Below are 23,129 nucleotides of genomic sequence, written 5' to 3'. Positions count from 1 at the left end.
CACGTCGTCGAAGCTGAGGTAGAAGTAATGTCGTCGACCGCAGAAGGACTTGTTCCGTTGTCCTCCTTCCACAAGGCGTCACATACGCAGAGACCCAGAGAAAGAGCTCGAATATTCCAGCAGTGCGCTACTGGTTGCGCTGCGTAGTAGCCTCGCGTGTCTCAGCGTGGCCGGGGCGGATGCGCGGATGGTCCAGCAAAACAACAGCAGGCAAGAGAGCAGGCAGAGCGCGAAAGGCGGTCAGTTACATAAGGACGGTGCGGCGCCGTGGCGCGTGACGGTCGGCTCCCGGGCGGCGAGGCCCACAGACCCAGTCAGTCGGCGCCTGGCCAGCCATGCCGCTGCAGACGCGCTGGCCCGAGGGCGCCGAAGAGGAGGAGGAGGGGCCGGCCCCGCTGGAGCACAAGGGGCTGTGCGTGGCCGCCGGTGCGCGCCCGCGCAGCCTCTACCTGCCGGGGGACGGCTCGCTCGAGGATATATTAGCCTCCGGGCAGTGCGCGCGCCAGTCGCTCGACGACTACACCGGCGTCCGGGCCGTGATGGAGGAACTGTACAGCTACCCCAGGAACCACCACCCCTACCACCGCGCAGAGGCGACGACCGGCAGCGCGAGCAGCGACAGCGACTCGCCACCCGGCGTCGAGGACTCCGATCACCGGAAACTCGGCACCGTGGCCGGCTTCTCCACCTGCTTCGCCGTCGGCAGTCTGTCAGACCCGACAGTGCGCGAGGTCTACCGCGCTGCTGCTCACCCCGGAAGAATCGCAGATGTGTCCGAATACACTCGACCAGCTACTGCCGACTACCGAGAGGCCTACGGCTACAACCTGTACGAGTCGCTGCAGTTTATAGACAAGGACCAGTCGTGGAAAGAAGCTCACGCGTACCCGGCTATAGCCGACGGCCGACGTGGGCCTCACTGCTACCTGGACGCGGCCGTGCAGACTTCCGACGAAGAGGGTTCCGTGCCGTCGGATGACTCGCGCAACCGATCGGACCAATCTTCTTCGAACGGGTCGAACCAGTCACTGGAGTTCCCGGAAAACGATCACTCCGGCGACGGTGCTCCTCACACGCTACGTCCGTGGTTTCACGACAACCCGATGATGAGCATAATACACGAGGAAGAGGGCGAGTCCAACGAAAATCTCAGTTCACATTCGAGTCACAGGTCGCACAGTTCTGTCGAAGTACCGGTGGGCGAAAAGCGGGAGACGGTGAAGCAAGAGTCCGCTGCGCTGTACGAAGAAGTGAAAAGTCCTCGAGTTTACGAAAACAACGTGCAATCTGAAACTCCAAACGACGAGAAGAAGTACCCCCTACCGCTGGATAAGCTCACATCAACAGGAGATGAGGAAGCTGCCTCCAACGGCCGATACTTCTGCCTGGTGTCCACGCCACCTCCACAGGAACCAGGTAAGGAGTGTCACTCATGTTCCATCAAGAAATTACGCGCTGTACTTCGAAACATTTTTGAGTGTGTTTTGCCGAGAGCCCAGTAAATGGCGAACTGAAAAACCAAAAGAGTTACGGAATTTCATAGTTTTGTTATCTTCAACGATCATTACAGACATGACAGTGTTAGTTCTATCTGAAGTATTGATTATTTTCTCTGCATTGTTGTGCTATCCTAAACTAGCGACTTTTTAAAAAAAGAGACAATTACGACGGCGCGATGGAAAGCAATCCTTGTCTCCGTATTTTTAAAGGTCAAACTCTTAAAGCTTTTTGAGTAAAACAAACGTTATTAACATTCTACATCTATATTCTTCACGTCTACATATTTGTTTCACAACATAGTCACCATGGCAACGAACGTATTTCTCCCAACGCGAGAGCAGCTTGTTGATTTCTTTGACGGAGCGACAACCTGCTCGCACCGCTTCATCACTACCAAAGTGAACTCCACGAAGAAGTTCTTTAAGTTTTGGGAACAAATAAAAATCGGATGGGGAAAAGTCGGCACTTTACGGAGGATGATCGATGACAGTGAATCAAAGGTGTCGGCTCGTTGCAGATGTTGCAGCGCTCGTGTGTGGTCTGGCATTATCATGCTGAAGAACAGGATGGTCCATGCATGGACGAACGTTTTCTGTGGTTAGAAACTCAATTGCAGCACGCTGTTTCTCAAGCGCCGACATAGTTATGCTACACACCGTCATGTTACACGCTACGATTCGGAGCCATCTAGCGGTAGAGGACTGCTGTAGAAGATTAATAACGCTTGTTTTATTTAAAGAGTTTTTATGTAAAAGATTCGATGGCGTTACTTTTCAGCGTACCCTCGTGCGTTGTCACACAAAAGACGGGCTAATACGTTCAGCTACATATATTGACACTGGTTACGACGCCATGCTATAGTCTCTTTTTCTTTGTTACGATCTACTTACGTTTCGTGCGTCCTCGGTTTCGAAAAAGAGGGAACGTGACTATGGTTTTATTCAAGTGATCAAGCGTTCAGTTATTAAAAAGTTAAACCATGTTTCTCCTATATCAGAAATTCATATTTTCAGATTTCGTCGATACAACTAACAGTGGTGTTTTACCTTGTGTGATGCATATTAGTCTGTACACACATCTTCAGTACCGTACAAATATCATATTAATCTGCGAGCTTTTTTTGTTGATGGTTTATCTAAAGCAGTTAGTTTTCCTTTTTTAGATTCTTCAGATTTTGTTTCGTTTCGATTTTGTTAAGCTTTTCTCACCTGTTGGTTACATATAGCTGGCAATGTCATCTGTTTACTCATACTTTTCCCGTCACCACTATAATTCTACGTGACTCTTTTGCCATTGCTTCCTTGCAAGGAAGGAAAGATAGGTTACCTCCTCACAGTTATCTAGGCGGCTACACGAAAGCGACGGAGGAAGTCGGCCACTTATTTTTAGGAGGAATCGCCCTCATTAAATTTTCAATGGTGTAAGGAATTTATGCGCAACGTATACGAGAGTGGTCGAACCGTATTTGAAACGTATTTCAACGGAATACGAATTTACTGTTTCAACCATTATTACTTGTGCTGTCAAGTAGCACCAAACATTTTGCGGGTTGTTAGCAGACATAGTTCAAGCACTAGATCAATCAAAACAGGAGGCCGGTGGGTTGAAAGAATTATCAAACCAGCAATAAACCTACGAAAGTATAAGAGATTTTATTTGTCAGTCCGGGATCGCTAGTTTCGTATTCATAATATTCTTGTTGGATGTGTTGCTTAGTAGAAAGATTAGGTTTCTAGATGGATTTTTAGAAGTCGGAAAGAGATCGGTAATCCCAAAGCGGTAAATACAAACAGTTTTTGACACAGTGGTCGCGGTTCTCCTTCCGACATAAAATGTGTAACTTTTGTAGAAAGTACAAAAAGAGAGACAAGGTGATAAGAGAGAAGAACTCCTTGGTAAGACTACCAAGTGTTCCCAAGTTTTTGACGAAATACATAGCGATGGAAATTCTGACAAACAGATTATTTTACGAAAGAAACAGTTTGGGTTTCTAAGCAAACAACAAAGTGGTAAAATTCTTAGGTCTGGAAAATTTTACTCGAATGACACGGGACTTTTATGGTAATAAGGAACAACTGTTGATCGTTGAATCGACAGAAATTGGACAACTAAAATAATGAAGAGCAAAATGCGGATAGAAATCGAACTGTAGGCCATCACAATCCCTTAGACTGCGTGCTGTCTCACTGACCATGCCCTGGATTTAATATCGCAGAGGCACATTAGTACACACTGTATCATCTTGCGGTGAAATTTCATTCTCATTGCCGCAGTATTTCATTTATTGAACGACCACATATTTTTCCCTACCGAATCGAAGTCGCTTACCTGACTTTCGAATATTTTTGCAAACTTTAATCTCTAAAGCGCTGTAAGTTAAATGAATGAAACAAAAACTTTCAGTCTCTCAATTCCGTTTCTAGAAATAACAGTGAGTTGCATTTCCTTGTGTGGAAATATTTCATTAAGGGTTGATGTTACTTCTAGCTTCATTACAGAGGATACTGGAGCTCAGATGATAGCGTTTCTCCGTGGTTAGATCTACGAGTTCACTTTAGAATATTCTTATCACTCAGATGGACCGTTCTCCTTTTCAGATTTGCTGCTTCTAAGGTTACAGATCATCCGAAATCTGGCTTTGCATTGTGTCTTCTGTTCTACTATGGATGTAAGACAATTTCTCTGTTTTGTGCGTAGACACACTCAGTTTCTCCTTCGCAGGAGAGCTTCTGTAAAGTTTGGAAGGTAGGAGACGAGGTACTGGCAGAAGTAAAGCTGTAAGGACGGGGCGTGAGTCGTGCTTGGGTAGCTCAGTTGGTAGAGCACTTGCCCGCGAAAGGCAAAGGTCCCGAGTTCGAGTCTCGGTCCGGCACAGAGTTTTAATCTGCCAGGAACTTTCATATCAGCTCACACTCCGCTGCACAGTGAATATCTCATTCTCTGAAATGATTATTCGTAGCATATCAAATACTGCAGAAGCCGATGCATGAGTCGGATCTGCATCAAAGAATTTGAGGATTCTCCCTCGCTCATCAAGACTTTACGAACTTAACCGACACTCTGTGCTCTTCTTACAAGTTGATTGCAAGCAGCACTGAGACATAATGGGTGAAATGTACTGCACCTTCGTAAGTTTGAATCACACACTTATCCGAAGAAGGGAGTACTCATTTCCGGGGGCGCAGTGATTAGTACACATAACTTCTATTTTACAGAGCATCTGTCCAGTTCTCCGTCTAATCATGCAGATGTGGGGTTACCGTGCTTGTCCTAGATCGTTGAAGGCAACTTCCGGAATGGTTCCTTTGAAATGGATTTCCTTCCTCATCTTTATTCTTTCACAACCAATGCTCCACCTCTAACGGTCGCGTTGTCTGCGTGGTGTTAAACTCTGATCTTCGATTCTTTCCTACTGGCAGCAAAACTCTTGTTTGTGGAGAAATCTTGGCGATTATTAACAATGGTTGCTCAAATTTTTGGACATTACCCCTTTCCAGAGCAGTCTTAGCTTGATTAAAAATGGGACCCACGCTGGAATTGTGCTGAAACAGTCGCAAAGAGGCGTTCCACCCACACTCGAACTGGACGAGAGCCACACACCCGGTGGTGATTTGTGGGAAGCATGCGTGGATCTACTGTATTTAGGTGAAACACACAGGTGTTTGCGTATTGCAGAATACCATATACATTTGTGAGCAAGATTTACCACCACAATAATTAAAATGCCCAAAAGCAAAACGATAAACGACTGTTGCTTACTCAAGTAAGTTACTTAGGGACTTCAGAAAGTAAGTTACACATGTTGTTCCACGCTAAGACCATTTTGCAACGAGAATGTCGTAATGCCAGAAGAGAGTAGGCCTACATGTTCTGTGTTTCCTGCAGACACAGTTGTGCTGCGTTATGAATAACAAGTGGTTTACAGTACGGGAGTGAAATGGCATGGCAACTAGAAACGCACTCCAAAGATGAAGTAGGCGGGACAGCACGATTTTTGTGAGCAAAATGTCTGAACTGCGCACAGATTCACTTTGTGGCGGTGCGTGGGCCAAATACAATGTCCGCTTCACCCTAGTGAATGGTCATTTGAGCAAAGCAGCATAGACGTGAGTGATGCCAATCGGGAAGGAAGACCATTGTCGCCGACCGCAGACAACCAGCAAGCTGAAAGAAAATCGGGTAGGAGGGTGGGGGGAGGGGGATTGAAGAGATTTTCAGATGGTGAGAACGTTCACATAGCGGTTTTCGAATGGCACTGTAACCAATGAGTGGATTTATATCGTCGAGGAATTGAACTATTGGTACAGGGTTCCGACCCTAGGTTACAGAGACTTGGCGACTACGATGAAAACAGTGTGATGTATCTGAATCACTTTGTAGTGTAATTCAGTGTTCAAAAAATGTTGGTTGGCTTGCCATAATACAGTAATGTGTTACTTACCTTATGAAGTCCGCTCATATATCTCGAGCAACAGTAATTTTCAAAGAATTTTCTTATTAAAAAGAAGTGAAATAAAGATGTGTCAAATGGATGGTAATATGAAATACTTGGGCAATATTTAATAGTCAGTTAAAAATATAATAAATAAACTACATTTGGTAAAAAATATGTAATGAGGCTTAGACAATATACTACCATATAATTTTGGTGTTTAGTAAGCCAAATCCGTCTCTTTCATTTGCATATACCAAAAATATAGTCTTCCTTCACTGTGACAGTAAAAACGAAATGGGGCTACAGAGAGCAAGCCAAACAGAGCACACAGATATCTCCCTGTTCGAAACATTTTCCGTCGCAGAAGAGATATTCCGCATAGTTGACTCACAGTGCAATAGACGATACGATGTGCAAACATCAGAATGGAATGACTCATCATCACCTCTTCAGTCACCTCCCGAAATAAATTGTAATTTATTAAAGAGTTTTATTTCTTCTTTTGTTGAGAGGTTTCTGATTTCTTGCGTTTTAGATTGTAGTCGTTAGAACCTTTGTTGTCTTCGGGTTACTTAACTCTTAGCCCGATCTCTAATTGACTCTTCATGGACAACATATTCGTATAGATGACGTCCCACCTGGACAGCTTCTTATTCGGTGGAGGTTATTGAGAGGGGAATCAAAGTTTTAGTGGATAAGGAGCGGACGCATAAGAACAATTAGAAGAAAGAAGAACAGTTGCCTTAGAACTCTTAGATGTTCCATGTAACCCAACACAGTAACTTGGAAAAATGTAATTTCTGCTGATAAAGAGAAAGTTGCTAGCTAAAAACTGGTCTGTGCATAATAAACTAATACTCTCTGAATGCGCATTACACTTAATTATGGTATAGGCCTATAGGTTCCGCCTTGTATGCAAAACATTGTTTTTTCTTGTTACCTAAACATGTTTCAGTATCTCTGTGCCATCCTCAGTGGGTTTTGTTTATTGGAGAACTGTAAAAATGAAAAAAAATTAGGTTGTAACTGATCCAACAGAATGATGCCTAAAGACAGTTTTTGTTCGTTTTTGTTCTTACCTTGATTTTACATTATATGGTTTTCCAGGACTATCTGTATGCGTCCTGCACTGATAGCTTGTCATCTATAAATCAAACGATGTAAATGTGAATTTTATAAGAGAGTTAACAGAAGCCCTGATATTTAAAAACTTGATTTCGGTGTAGCAACGTGTTTTGTGTACTTATTTGTTATTACTCATATTTTTTGTGACTGATCCTTCTTCTTTCTCGTTCCGAGGGCACTGCACACTCATATTACTTGTACTTTGCGTATTTTCAGTTTTTCAATCGTTATTTCACTTCGGGAAACACTGTGTACACGATGTTGTTATGTGTCCTAACCCCGCCAGCGTTTATTTGTTCCCGAGTTAGTTTGGCGCGGAATTTGATTTTTTTTTACTTTTTTCTCTCACTCTTGTGTGTGTGTGTGTGTGTGTGTGTGTGTGTGTGTGTGTGTGTGTGTGTAAGCTCCTTTAGCTGTTTATGTTGCCTTTTCTGTAAAGTTCCTTTAATGTTTTAAATAATGTGCCCCTACAGAGTGTAGTGTATTCATTTAAAACTTGTTTGCCTTCTGTATGTGGAAGTTTTCTTCTATTGTTAGTTTGTGGTATAGGCTGTGGTTGGATTTCAGTGTTTTTAAGTCTGTTGCCACTGTAGTTGGATGGAGTTTATAAGCTATTAGGTGGTCAGCCACAGGAACTTTACAGCTAATGGAGCTTACACACGCACTCACACACACACAAACACGCATACAAAAGAGAGAGAAAACAGCAAATAAAAATTAAATTCCCCGCCAAATTCACTCGGGAACAAATGAACACCGACGGGGTTAGGACACACAACATGCTGTACAACGTGTTTTGCGAAGTGAAAAGGCGATTGCAAAACCGAAAATACGCAAAGTACATTGAATATGTGTGTGCAGTGTTCTCCGAACGAGAAAGAAGGAGGATCAGTCACAAAAAATGTGAGTAATAACAAATAAGTGCAAAAAACATGTTGCCACATCGAAATCACGTTTTTTTTAAATATCAGGGCTTAGGTTAACTCGATAATCAAATTCACATTTACATCGTTTGGTTTTCAGATGGCAAGCTATCAGTGTAGGACACCATACAGATAGTTCTGGAAAACCATATAATGTAAAATCAAGGTAAGAACAAAAGCGAACAAGAACAGTCTTTAGGCTTCATTTTGTTAGAACAGTTACAACCTAAAATCAGTTTTACAGCTGACCAATAAAGAAAACCCACTGAGGATGGCACAGAGGTACTGAAACATGTTTGGGTAACAAGAAAAAAACAGTGTCTTGCATTAAAGGCGGGTCCTATAGCCCATAATTTTAACTGCAAACGCGAAAGAATTACAAGAACCACAAATCCAAAAGATTAACATTACACTTAATCTCAAAGTCTAAGACATGCATCTGATAGTTGATATAAATTTTTGAAAACTTACCTGCAGAAATTTCGCGAAAACTGGAACACAAACTTTCTTGAACAACGAGGAAGGCAATGCTTCTTAGCGCTCGACAATCATTACAGGTATCATGGGACAACTGTGAAAAGGTGTATGATTCTCCTACAAGACAGCAGCGCCTAATAGAGGAGAAACGTCGGTATTACAGATTCCTCGACTATTCCAAAATAACGGAATCTATCTTTGGGTGTGATAAAATTACTGTAATTGTGGTACTGTATGACATCTTCAAGAATGAAACTTCATTTAGTTCTATCTACGACGCTTAAGCAAGAATCATCGACAGCTGCTGGGATTCACAATCTGAGCTTGTCAATACTCCATAACGGTTATGCCAGCCATGAATTTCATCTTCTGTTCGTAACCATTTAATAACGTCTGAATTAGCTCATGTGTACCGCATTCTCTTTTGACGATAAGTTATAGCTGCTTCTTCGTTGCTTTTTTTGCTGGACGCTGTCCCGATTCTTCACGGAGTCGCGTGTTAATTATTGGATGTGGCAATGTTAGTGGCAATGAAGTGGCCGGATGCCCTTCATGTCGCCACATCTAATGAAAGCGAATCATGTTGTTTATATCGGCTTTTGGCAACAGGATCGTGGGTGGTCCACTAAATCGTAGAACTAACAAGAAGAAGACACTGCACTGATCATTTTTAGGTTTCCTGTTCCTGCTGGGTTAGCAGCTCTGAAAAACTTAATATGAAACAGTACTAAACAATAGTTCTGTCAGAAACCCTTCTACGCACATAAGCAGGAAATTATATTATTACCAACAGAAGAAAAACTGCTGCTGTTTAATTAGTCATGAAAAGAAATCTTTTGCTCATCCCCTGCCTCCAATGGCTTGTTTCTGTCCTTTTCTCAAACGAAATTTTAGTAGACGGTTGCTACGACATCTGCAACTAATCACTTTCTTCCCCGACTCCAACTGCCTATTAGCAATACAACGAAAGTGTATTGTTACTGTAATCAATGTGTGCTTCCGGTTGTCCTTCCGAGATGATATTTCGGCGACCGACACAACTGTCCTCTTCAGATGCTGCGAATTTTTCTATTATTTGTGGGCCTATTCGTTTCCTGGACTCCAACCAGATTGTGAACTATTGTTGGTTCCGCGGCGCTATTAATAGTTGCCAAGGCGACCGATGACACGACAGTCCGATTTTTGTATTATTTAAATATTTATGATACCTGAATTTCAGAACTCACATATCGGTCTTGTTGTTGTTGTGACCTTCAGTCCTGACACTGGTTTGATGCAGCTCTCCAGGCTACTCTATCCTGTTCAAGCTTCTTCATCTCCCAGTACCTACTGCAGCCTACATCCTTCTGAATCTCCTTAGTGTATTCATCTCTTGGTCTCCCTCTACGATGTTTACCCTCCACGCTGCCCTCCAGTACTAAATTGGTGATCCCTTGATGCCTCAGAACATGTCCTACCAACCGATCCCTTCTTCTATTCAAGTTGTGCCACAAACTCCTCTTCTCTCCAATTCTATTCAATACCTTCTCATTAGTTATGTGATCTACCCATCTAATCTTCAGCATTCTTCTGTAGCACCACATTTCGAAAGCTTCTATTCTCTTCTTGTGTAAACTGTTTATCGTCCATGTTTCCATACATGGCTACACTCCATATAAATACTTTCAGAAACGACTTCCTGACACTTAAATCAATACTCGATGTTAACAAATTTCTCTTCTTCAGAAACGCTTTCCTTGCCATTGCCAGTCTACATTTTATATCTTCTCTACTTCGACCATCATCAGTTATTTTGTTCCCCAAATAGCAAAACTCCTTTTCTACTTTAAGTGTCTCATTTCCTAATCTAATTCCCTCAGCATCACCCGGCTTAATTCGACTACATTCCATTATCCTCGTTTTGCTTTTGTTGATGTTCATCTTATACCCTCCTTTCAAGACACTGATGATTCCGTTCAACTGCTCTTCCAAGTCCTTTGCTGTCTCTGACGGAATTACAATGTCATCGGCGAACCTCAAAGTTTTTATTTCTTCTCCATGGATTTTAATACCTACTCCGAACTTTTCCTTTGTTTCCTTTACTGCTTGCTCAATATACAGATTGAATATCATCGTGGATAGGCTACAACTCTGTCTCACTCCCTTCCCAACCACTGCCTCCCTTTCATGTCCCTCGACTCTTATAACTGCCATCTGGTTTCTGTACAAATTGTAAATAGCCTTTCGCTCCCTGTATTTTACCCCTGCCACCTTCAGAATTTGAAAGAGAGTATTCCAGTCAACATTGTCAAAAGCTTTCTCTAAGTCTACAAATGCTAGAAACGTAGGTTTGCCTTTCCTCAATCTTTCCTCCAAGATAAGTCGTAGGGTCAGTACTGCCTCAAGTGTTCCTACATTTCTACGGAATCCAAACTGATCTTCCCCGAGGTCGGCTTCTACCAGTTTTTCCATTCGTTTGTAAAGAATTCGCGTTAGTATTTTGCAGCTGTGACTTATTAAACCGATAGTTCGGTAATTTTCACATCTGCCAACACCTCCTTTCTTTGGGATTGGAATTATTATATTCTTCTTGAAGTCTGAGGGAATTTTGCCTGTCTCATAGGTCTTGCTCACGAGATGGTGGAGTTTTGGCAGGACTGGCTCTCCCAAGGCCGTCAGTAGTTCTAATGGAACGTTGTCTACTCCCGGGGCCTTGTTTTGACTTAGGTCTTTCAGTGCTCTGTCAAACTCTTCACGCAGTATTGTATCTCCCATTTCATCTTCATCTACCTCCTCTTCCATTTCCATAATATTGTCCTCAATAACATCGCCCCTGTATAGAACCTCTATATACTCCTTCCATCTTTCTGCTTTCCCTTCTTTGCTTAGAACTGGGTTTCCATCTGCGCTCTTGATATTCATGCAAGTGGTTCTCTTTTCTCCAAAGGTTTCTTTAATTTTCCTGTAGGCAGTATCTATTTTACTCCTCGTGAGATGAGCCTCTACATCCTTACGTTTGTCCTCTAGCCATCCCTGCTTAGCCATTTTGCACTTCATGTCGATCTCATTTTTGAGACGTATGTATTCCTTTTTGCCTGCTTCACTTACTGCATTTTTGTACTTTCTCCTTTCATCAATTAAATTCAGTATCTCTTCCGTTGCCAAAGGATTCCTACTAGCCCTCGTCTTTTTACCTACTTGATCCTCTGCTGCCTTCACTATTTCATTCCTCAAAGCTACCCATTCTTTTCTACTGTATCTCTTTCCCCCATTCCTGTCAATTGTTCCCTTATGCTATCCCTGAAACTCTGTACAACCTCTGGTTCTTTCAGTTTATCCAGGTCCCATCTCCTTAAATTCCCACCTTTTTGCAGTTTCTTCAGTTTTAATCTACAGTTCATAACCAATAGATTGTGGTCAGAGTCCGCATCTGCCCCTGGAAATGTCTTACAATTTAAAATCTGGTTCCTAAATCTCTGTCTTACCATTATATAATCTATCTGAAACCTTCTAGTATCTCCAGGGTTCTTCCATGTATACAGCCTTCTTTCATGATTCTTGAACCAAGTGTTAGCTATGATTAAGTTATACTCTGTGCAAAATTCTACCAGGCGGCTCCCTCTTTCATTTCTTAGCCCCAATCCATATTCACCTACTACGTTTCCTTCTCTTCCTTTTCCTACTGTCGAATTCCAGTCACCCATGACAATTAAATTTTCGTCTCCCTTCACTACGTGAATAATTTCTTTTATCTCATCATACATTTCATCAATTTCTTCATCATCTGCAGAGCTAGTTGGCATATAAACTTGTACTACTGTAGCAGGCGCAGGCTTCGTGTCTATCTTGGCCACAATAATGCGTTCACTATGCTGTTTGTAGTAGCTTACCCGTACACCTATTTTTTATTCATTATTAAACCTACTCCTGGATTACCCCTATTTGATTTTATATTTATAATCCTGTATTCACCTGACCAAAAGTCTTGTTCTTCCTGCCACCGAACTTGACTAATTCCCACTATATCTAATTTCAACCTATTCATTTCCCTTTTTAAATTTTCTAACCTACCTGCCCGATTAAGGGATCTGACATTCCACGCTCCGATCCGTAGAACACCAGTTTTCTTTCTCCTGATATCGACGTCCTCTTGAGTAGTCCCCGCCCGGAGGTCCGAATGGGGGACCATTTTACCTCCGGAATATTTTACCCAAGAGGACGTCATCATCATTTAATCATACAGTAAAGCTGCATGCCTTCGGAGAAAATTACGGCCGTAGTTTCCCCTTGCTTTCAGCCGTTCGCAGTACCACAACAGCAAAGCCGTTTTGGTTAGTGTTACAGGGACAGATCAGTCAATCATCCAGACTGTTGCCCCTGCAACTACTGAAAAGGCTGCTGTCCCTCTTCAGAAACCACACGCTTGTCTGGCCTCTCAACAGATACCCCTCCGTTGTGGTTGCACCTACGGTACGGCTATCTGTATCGTTGAGGCACGCAAGCCTCCCCACCAACGGAAAGTTCCATGGTTCATGGGGGGATATCGGTCTATTAAACCAAATCAATATTCTCCTTAAAATAGACTGTGAAATTTCCGGTCGTTTTTACATCCTAAAGCCAGGTCGTTATTTCGAGGAGCTGTGTGGCTCTGTGGCAGAATGGTCTTCTACCATGTGGGCAGCTGTGTTCGATGAGCGGCCATGATAGAGTTTTAAGCAAAGAGGTATGTTTCACGAGCAGTTCCGTGAAGCGTCAGACACATAAACACGAAAAAATATTTGTAAAATTTTTTAATGTAAAAAATCCTTTCTTCCAATCTTTTATAAAAGATCAGTAATTAAGAATGTGGAATGAAGGCTTTCACGGCATGTGTTGTCATCACTTAACACTTCCGGGGTGAGATGCCGTGGTCCATACATAAGACTTTCCCCTGACGTTTCGCCTTCGACTGCGGAAGGCATCCTCCGAGGACAATCGGCGAACTGCAACGAGAGCACGAGTGAGCGCCGTGTATAAGCCGTCCAGAGGGCGCCGCTGTCAATCACGTGACGTCGGCTGTGCTATGATGTCTGATACTGCCAACTTTCTCAATTGAAATTAATCGACTGTGACGCTGTTGACATCTATATCTTATCCAGCTTAATGCCTTCATCTTTTCTATTAAAATTATTGCAGTGTTTGGCAATCTCAATGGCCTCTCTGTATATTCGCGCATAATAATGTGACGTCTTTGCTGTGACGGTCGTCTCACTAAACTTTATTTCATGATCACCTTCCTGAAACACATGTTCCGCTACAGCCGATTTATCAATATGTCAGAGGCGGCGGTTCCTTTTATGTTCACCCAGACGGGTGTTGACGCTTCTTTTTGCTGTGTCTATATAGACCTTTCCACAACTGCACAGAATTTTATAGACATCTGGTGTAGCTAGAGGATGTCGTTTATCTTTTGTGGATTTTAAAAAGTAAGGTAACTGATCGCATTGGAAAAATTTTAAGTAAGTACGATGTGGAAACTGTTTTCAGACCCACCCCAAAATTAAAGAATGTTTGGCCATGTTGGCTAATATAAGTTACAAGGCCAGAATAATCAACCATCAAGACATGAGCCCCTGTAGTAGCTGGGAAGGATGTGACCATTCCTCGAAAGTCTACTCCGACTTCTAGAATGTTATTCTTTGTTGGTTGTTCTATCTTTTTCTCGTTGTCACTTCTTGGCTGTCCTTTGCCACACATTCGACAGGGGAATTAGTATAGAATATTTTGCTGATGGAGAAATTATTATGACACATTTTTAAATTGTTGGCCACCTGTCCTTGGATATATATTACACGCTTTTAATGTAATGGTTTCCACTGATTTCTCCTCATTCCGTTGATCACTGCTTATTCTGCCACCTTTTGGGGGTAGTTTCCTACCCCAAGGACATGGGGGTGTCCTGCACATCTGTCTGATCCTCCATCCTCTTCGAAAAGGCCCGTTATCAGAGCGAAGGTGACTCAGTGCACCAAAAGTCTGCTGCTGCCATTGCCGATGATTTTATTCACAAATTAAGCAATGGCTGGTATCGAACCCGGGACCCAAACCGTTTTTATCACGAGTGAAAGACGCTACCCTTAGACCCTAGAGAAGATATTGGGTGCAAATGAGAAAAGCCATTGAGATAAGCGACAAAGGGCAGATTATTATCACGCAGAGCCTGTGAGGGAGTATTTCGAAAACGGTGAAGCTGGTCGAATGTTCACGTCTCCACTGTCGTGAGCATCTACGAAAATAGGGAGAATGGCAGTGAAACTACCACTAGGCGCTAAACGGTTGGGCGTCCACGACTCTTCACAGAATGTGGTGTCCAGATGCTTGCCTGCTCTATAAAGTGGAATACATGGTGATCTGTTGCATCTCTGCCGAAAGAGCACAATGCTGGTACACTCCCAAGTGTTTCGGAGCGCACCGTTCATCATACATTGTTGAACGTGGAGCTCCACAGTAGACTACCCCTACGTGTTCACGTGTTGAACCAACGACATCGTCGATTACGACTGCAGTGGGCTTGGGACCAACGGGATTCGACCGTCGATCGATGGAAACATGTCGGCTCTTCGGGTGAACCGTATTTTTGTTACACTAGGTCGGTGGTCGCCTCCACAAACGCCGTCATCGAGATGAACAGCGGCTCGAAACGTGCAGCGCAGCGCGCCACGGACGAAAGCCGGTGGGAGCAGTATTATGCTGCGCGAGACATTCTCCTGCCCTTGCATGGGGCCTGTGGTAGAAATCAAAGACACGCTGACTTAACCACCGGCATCCATTCACGCTTGAAGTCTTCTCCGACGATGATGTCATCTTTCAGCAGTATTACTGCCCGTGTCTTGGAGCCAGCACCGTGTTACAGTGGTTTGCGAAGCAATACAGTGAACTCATGTTGATGTCCCGGCGACCAAATTCGAATGATGGAAATCCCATCGAACCCATTTGGGTCGTTATCAGACGCCACCGAAGCGCACTCAAATTAACGGTAGGTTATCTACGCGAATTACATAACCTGTGTGTAGATACCTAATGCCACATACCTCCACAAACCTACCAACAAACTGTCGGATCCACGGAATCAGTGATGTATTTCGTTCCAAAGACGGACAAACATGCTATTAAGCAGACTCGTCAGAGAATGTATATACGTAATGACAATAATTTCATTTGGCTCAATGACCTGGTGCACTTCAGCTACTTGCCAGTCGCTAAATTATCCCAGTTAACCAAGCGGGGAACGGGGGCCTATAGTTTAACGTGGAATCCGAATCAGGTATTGTATCTGGAAACTCATCACGTCGTTGAGAGGTGAAAGCTACAGTGAAACGAAGATTGAAAAATCCGCGGTCCGTCTGAGATTCAATCCCACGCTCTATCGGATGCCAGGCACACGCATTACCTCTGGAACATCAGACCCGAAATATATATACAAAGTACCCCTTTAGCCTTCGTTCTCGTAAAGTGACAAACATTAAGCCAAACGTCACAGCAATTGTACAATAAGTGGAGCGTCATGTCTCAAATTAATTGTCTAAATAATATTTCCGTAAAATACATGTTTGTAACTTCATTTGTTAAATAAAGTGAATATTTTTGAAACAAATAATGTGAACTATTTCCTTCTTTCTTCCTTTCTTTTTTTCTTCCGGCCCTTACATAGCCACAGTGCGGGGTTTGTGGCCCGCAGCACTAGAAAATCTGTACACCCTGACCTATAGGTCCTGATGAGTGAGTTTTCAAGTATCAATATATGTGACATATATGGCCGTATATTTTGATTGCATTGACTTAGAAGCTGAAATTATTTACTCCGCCAAGGAACCACAGACCTCGGAGTTTGACATGAATTTCAACTTCACACCTCTACCCCTTCCTGGGAAAAAGTGTTCTTAACAGTCGGACAGAGTGACAAACAGACATCCGGACAACAAAGTGGTCCTAGACGGTTCAGTCGCCCAAATGTGACCACCACGTATGTTTGACGTCAACGTGCAGTAACCACTCACAGACGGCAGGTGACAGCGTTATGGTTTTAGGGTTTTAGGGCGGCGGTGACAGCGTTAGCAGTTCAGGGTATACGGGTATACAAAAACGTGAGGTGAAAATTGCAGGGCAAATGCCTCACACGTAAACGAAGAAATTATGCTATGTGAACATGGGTCTGTAAAGGTTTTTTTTCCACGTTACATCTCATTTTTTCCAACTCCTTAATTATGGGAAATCATGCTCGTAAATTTTCGCAGTCGGTATATATAGGCAGACGTCAATCCCCACGCAAGTGTTGAAATGAAAAGAAATGTCGTGTGACGAGGGCCTCCCGTCGGGTAGACCGCTCACCTGGTGCAAGTCTTTCGATTTGACGCCACTTCGGCGACTTGCGTGTCGATGGGGGTGAAATGATGATGATTAGGACAACGCAACACCCAGTCCCTGAGCGGAGAAAATCTCCGACCCAGCTGGGAATCGAACCCAGGCGCTTAGGATTGAGTCTGTCGCGCTGACCACTCAGCTACCGGGGGCGGACGCAAGTGTTGAAGCAAGTCATCAACAAAAATTATTTGTCAATGCTTGGGTCGGCATTGTTGGTGACTGTCTGGTAGGGGCTCGCTTATCTTACACCCAGACTCAACGAACAAAGTTGTCATAATTTCATGGAAAATGTTCTACCTGAGCTGTTAGCAGATGTGCCTCTAGTTGTGCGACGAAACATGTACTTCTTGCACGATGCAGTATCTCCTCATTTCAGTGTTAATACCCGTCGGCTTCTAAATATCAGACTCGGTGACAGATGGGTAGGTAGACATGGACCAATTGCGTGGCCTCCACGCTCTCCGTAGCTAAACCCACTGGACTTTTATTTCAGGGGGCATTTGAAAGCTCTTGTGTATGGAACCTCAGTACAAGATTCGAGGAAGTTTCAAGTCTCAGTATAAGGTGTTCAGAGTCTCCATGAACGTATCATGGACGGCTGCAAAACGATACGCAATACTCCAGGCATATATCAGCACGTTCTGGCTTGACGACGACGGCAGGTTGATGCATATATCAATACCCACGGAGGGCGTATTCAACATCTCCTGTGAAAATGAGGTGCGTGTGATAGGCTGATGCGTTCTGTTCGTGTTCCCCAAGATTACCTAGTTGGAGAAAATGAGTTAGAACATGGAAACAAAGCGTTTCCAAACCCATATTCATGTAACATAATTTGTTTGTCTATGTATGAGGAATGTGTCGTGCAGTTTTCTCCCTACATTTTTGTTCCACCTTGTGCAAACCGTGTGGGGGGACGCAGAAAACAGCGCAGTCTTCGTCTTAGTACAGAAGCGGAGCGATTTATCAGAGGTCTAAAAGGGCATGCTCATTGGCTTTCCGGCCAAGGGTAGATGCATTTCCGAAACAGTTATCTTTGTAAACTGTTCGCGTGCCGACATGTTTAAAGTAAACTGTGTGTGGCAAAATGGTGCTATCCAAATCCGGCGCCTCGGCAACTGTGGTGCACCATGGGCAACAGATAAGGGATGAACGACGGCTGCGAATGTTGTAGGGGCGAATAACGTGCAACTGTTGAGCAATTGACGGCACTCATGAATCAACGGGCTACCGACAGTGTCTCCTCAACGTCCGTTCAGCGAACATTGCCGCGTATGGGCCTCCACAATAGGAGTCTAGTTCATGCACTCATACTGACTGTAATTAGCACAGCAATACCACTGAACATCAGCTGAAGGCAAGCAATGCCTTTTCGGTATGAGTCAAGCTTCGGAAGATGAGCATTGGTGCGTACGTCGTGATATAGCTTGCGGAGAATCGGAGCAGACCTGCGATTGGGTTCAAGACTTTCTTGCAGATAGAACTCAACACATCGCTCTTAAAGGAACTAAATCGACAGATGTAAAGGTAATATCCGGAGTACCACGGGGAACTGTGATAGGACCGTCGCTGTTTGCAACATACAGGGTGTTTCAAAATGAATATACGGGTTATAAGGCTTGTAGCACATATTACATTCACCTTACAATTATAAATAACGTATCATATGAAAGAGAAACACAAACAGTTTTTCTTGCAATTATTCAAAGTGAACACCGATACACATTGAGTCGTTGTTTCTAAAGTTTATGTTTCTAAAGTCGGATAGATCAGCTGGTATCGGAGTCACATACACATGATCGCGTCAGATCGTGTGTGAATTTGGAAGTCATGCATAAAACGCTGTGTCAACCGGCCCCTCGCGCCCAATCCACCGGTCGGATACAACGTCGTTTAACCAGTCGCGTACTGAGTTAAGCCAGTGAGGCGGCGAACCATCTTGCTCCCAACATTGAGGCATGGGCCATAGCTGTAGCACGTCAAGATAAGGATAATCAGTTACAGTTGATTCACCGAGAAAGAAATGCCCATAAACTTTCCGCGAGGATACTTCTTGGGGCTAAGCGTGAAAGACTCGAACTCTTTCAACACGTTTTTCAGTCACTCTTTGTCATCCCATACTCTTTCCATTGCACACAGGTATACAAACAAAACTGTTTGTGTTGATCTTTGATTTGGTGTGTTATTTACGTAAGTAGAACGTAATAAATATTACAACGCCTTAAAACCGGTATGTTCATTTTGAAACACCCTGTATGTAAATGATGTAGTAGAAGGCGTCGGATGCTCTTTAAGACTATTCGCAGATGATGTAGTTGTCTATACCAAAGTAACAACTCCAGAAGACTGTAAGAATTTGCAGAACGACTTGCAGAGAATTGATGAATGGTGCAGACTCTGGCAGTTGACTCTGAACGCAAATAAAAGTAAAATATTGCGCATACATAGGAAAACAAATCCACTACTGTGCAGCTACAGTACTGATGACAAACAAATGGAGACAGCGTTTGCCGTAAAATATCTAGGCGTGACTATCCAGAGCGACCTTATGTGGAATGACCGTATTAAACAGATTGTCGGAAAAGCAGACACCAGACTCAGATTCATCGGAAAAATGTTAAGGAAATGTAATTCATCCACGAAAGAAGTGGCTTATAAGGCGCTTGTTCGCCTGATTCTTGAGTGTTGTTCACCTATCTGGGATCCCTGTCAGGTAGGACTGATAGAGGAGATAGAGAATATCCAACTAAGAGCGGCGCGTTTCGTCACTGGATCGTTTAGCTGGCAAGAGAGTGTTACGGAGATGCTAAACAAACTCCACTGGCAGACGTTACGAGAGAGGCGTTGTGTATCACGGAGAGATTTACTATTGAAATTTCGGGACAGCACTTCTCCGGAGGAAACGGACAACATATTGCTTTCCCCTCACATACATCTCGAGTATTGACCACGAGGAGAAAATTCGAGAAATTAGACCAAATACAGAGGCTTACCGACAATCATTCTTCCCGCACACTATTCGCGAGTGGAACAGGGTTGGAGGCATCAGGTACCGAAAGTACCCTCCGCTACACACCATTAGGTGGCTTGCGGAGTATGGTGTACACTCATGCTCATAAATAAAGGATAATTATGACACATGGTGAAACAACGCTCTGGTGGGCAGTTTGCTGGTTTAAATCGCCTGGAGGTACGACATGCGGTGTATTTAACCTGCGGTCGTCGCACGGTGGCGCTGGCAGCAGTCCACATATGTAGAGGTGTGTTGATGCATGTCATAGTGGCCGACCGAGGTGGCCGAGCGGTTCTAGTCGCTACAGTCTGGAACTGCGCTACCGCTATGGTCGCAGGTTCTAACCCTGCCTCGGGCATGGATGTGTGTGATGTCCTTAGGTTAGTTAGGTTTAAGTGGTTCTAAGTTCTAGGGGACACCTGACCTCAGGTGTTAAGTCTCATAGTGCTCAGAACCATTTGAAGCTTCAAAAGAGGAGCAACTTCATGAGGCAACGAATCTATATCACGTATCTATATCACTATCAGTGCCCGCAGACGGCCACGGAGTACTGCAGGTAGCCTTGCTCCGGACCTTACTGCAGCCACTGGAACAGTTGTCTCCAGACACACAGTCTACAGACGACTGAACAGACGTGGTTTATTCTCCCGGAGACCTGCAACGTGCATTCCACTGACACCTGGTCACAGGAGAGCCCGTAAAGCCTGGTGTAAAGAACACAGTACATGGTCACTGGTACAGTGGTCCCAGTTTATGTTCACGAACGAGTCCAGGTATAGTCTGAACAGTGATTCTCGCCGGGTTTTCATCTGGCGTGAACCAGGAACCAGATACCAACCTTTTAATGTCCTTAAAAGGGACTTGTATCGAGGTCGTCGTTTGATGGTGTGGGGTGGGATTATGATTGGTGCACGTACACCCCTGCATGTCTTTGACAGAGGAACTGTAACAGGTCAGGTGTATTGCGACGTCATTTTGCACCAGTATGTCCGCCTATTCAGGAGTGCATTGGGTCCCACCTTCCTCCTGATGGATGATAACGCATGGCCCCACCGAGCTGCCCTCGTGGAGGAGTTCCTCGAAACGGAAGATATCAGCCGAATGGAGTGCCCTGCCTGTTCTCCAGACCTAAACTCCATCGAGCTCGTCTGGGATGCTCTCGGTCGACATATAGCTGCACGTCTTAAAACCCCTACGACACTCCAGGAGTTCCGACAGGCACTGGTCCAAGAATGGGAGGCTATACCCCAGCAGCCGCTCGACCACCTGATCCAGATTATGCCAACCCGTTGTGCGGCTTGTGTACGTGTGCATGGTGATCATATCCCGTATTGATGTCGGGGTACATGCGCAGGAAACAGTGGCGTTTTGTAGCACAAGTTTCGGGACGGTTTTCTCAACTTATCACCAATACCATGGAATTACAGATCTGTGTCGTGTGTGTTCCCTATGAAGCCTAAGCTATTATCGCCAGTTTTGTGTAGTGCCACGTTGTGTGGCACCACATTCTGCAATTATCCTTAATTTATGAGCGTGAGTGTAGATTATGTAGATGTAGATGAAACGCCTGAAAGCAAACACTCTGCAACAATCGTCAGAAGGGTGAAGACTGGATGAAGGAGAGATATAGTCTGGAGAATTTTTTCGTGGTACCCTCAGCGATCTCATCATTCTGAAAAGCACTGTGGATCAACACAAGTATGCATCTATGCTTGTAGACCACATCGACCCCTACATTCAGTTCTTTTTTACTCGGATGGATGGCATCCACCAGCAGGACACTGCAAACTCACAGTGTACCTGCTTGTTTCGATGAGCACCAGGATGAATTTACCGTACTCCTTCGGCGACCGAACTCCCCCGATTTCAAACCCATTCGACAAACTGTTGGACCATCTTGATCGGGCTGAGCGCGCCATGTATCCTCAACCGAAAAACCTACCACAGCTGGCCGCGGTACTGGTGTCCCCATGGCTCCACATCCCTGTCAGTACCTTCCTGTACGTCTGAGGCAGCGGTGTGTGCTGCAGAAGGTGGGTATTCAGACTTTTGACAAGTGGCCACATTAACAATGACTGGACGGTGTGCAAGAGTTCCGTTTCTACCGACTGGGGTAAGGAACCATGAAAACAGCCCTCGTATCTTGGCGTAGACAGTGGCAGCTCCCTGCTGGAGGACAAAGATGTCCCGTTCGCAGCTACCCAGCGTAGTGGCTGCTGGGGAGGAGCGGAGGCGCCCCAGAGCGGAGCAAAGTGTTGCAACCGGCGTTGAGTGCCGCGCCGCGCCGCGCACCGACCGCACTTCCTGCCCGCGTCCTGTCCTGACACTCTCACCTAGCACAGCTAACGCTTCCCGTCGGCGCATGTTATTCTGCCACGGCTAGAGGAAAAACGTGGTTCCCCACACAGGCAATACGAGCGCTACCGTGTCTGCGTCTCGAAACGTAGCATAGTGCAAACGTACGACAGTGGAAAATGACATGTAAACACTGTATACCAATGTTCCCACAAAAATGAAGTTTTATACGCTACTTGACTTTGTGCAATTACTTATTCTTCCGCAGGAATATTACCTCTTGCACTTTAGGTTCGTCTTTAATTTTCTACAAATTCTACTAGTTTCTACAATTTTTCCAAAGATTACAAAGTTCTGGTCGTTCTGTCCCGTAAACCATACATAACATAGACTGCGCATGGCATCATTTTACTGAAACCAACATCTAGAGGCACGTGGCACGGGGCACGAAGCCGAACATGTCCTTACGCTTTTATGGTACACAATTTATGACATTTTTGTTGCCGGCCGCTACGCCCGAGCGTTTCTAGGCGCTTCAGTGGGTGGAGTGGGAAACAGTATTGACAGGGATCAGGGCTGCAGCATTGAGTGTGACCTGGTGAAAATAGCATCGGCAACGACCCATACCAATGTTGGACTGGTGCCTGCTTTCGTGGGTTGTGATCAGCCCCAGTTGAACCGCTCTGTCAGGAGGGTTAATATGGAGTTGTATGAGTTGTGAAGGGCGGTCACTCTGTCAGACATTGGTCTGGTTCCTGTCGAGGCTATTGATAGGGAGGATTTCACAAGGCATGGCCTACATCTCAATAAGAAAGGGAAAGGTAAACTGGCAGGGTTGTTAGCGAAATCCATAAGGGGGACACTAGTACTCATGGATGTACCTCTTTTTTAGACTAATATCAGTGTCCAATGAGAAGTTCAGGTAGGCAGGTGCTAAAGAGGTCCAAAACTCACAAAATTCTCACAACAGGAAATTAAATAA

General features: G+C 44.4%; 1 protein-coding gene across 1 annotated transcript in view; it reads left to right on the top strand.

Annotated features, from left to right (window-relative positions):
- Window positions 1-335: 335 nt before the first annotated feature.
- LOC124596007 (heat shock 70 kDa protein 12A-like) overlaps window positions 336-23,129 on the top strand; it is a 206,951-nt gene continuing 184,157 nt past the window's right edge. The window contains exon 1 of the mRNA XM_047134961.1: window positions 336-1,416. Coding sequence (XP_046990917.1) covers window positions 336-1,416 — 1,081 coding nt within the window. The remainder of the gene's footprint in view (window positions 1,417-23,129) is intronic.

This window comes from Schistocerca americana, chromosome 1, assembly GCF_021461395.2.
Source record: "Schistocerca americana isolate TAMUIC-IGC-003095 chromosome 1, iqSchAmer2.1, whole genome shotgun sequence".
Classification (NCBI taxonomy): domain Eukaryota; kingdom Metazoa; phylum Arthropoda; class Insecta; order Orthoptera; family Acrididae; genus Schistocerca; species Schistocerca americana.
Note: the sequence above shows the minus strand (reverse complement) of the source record. Positions and strands in the feature narration are given on the sequence as shown.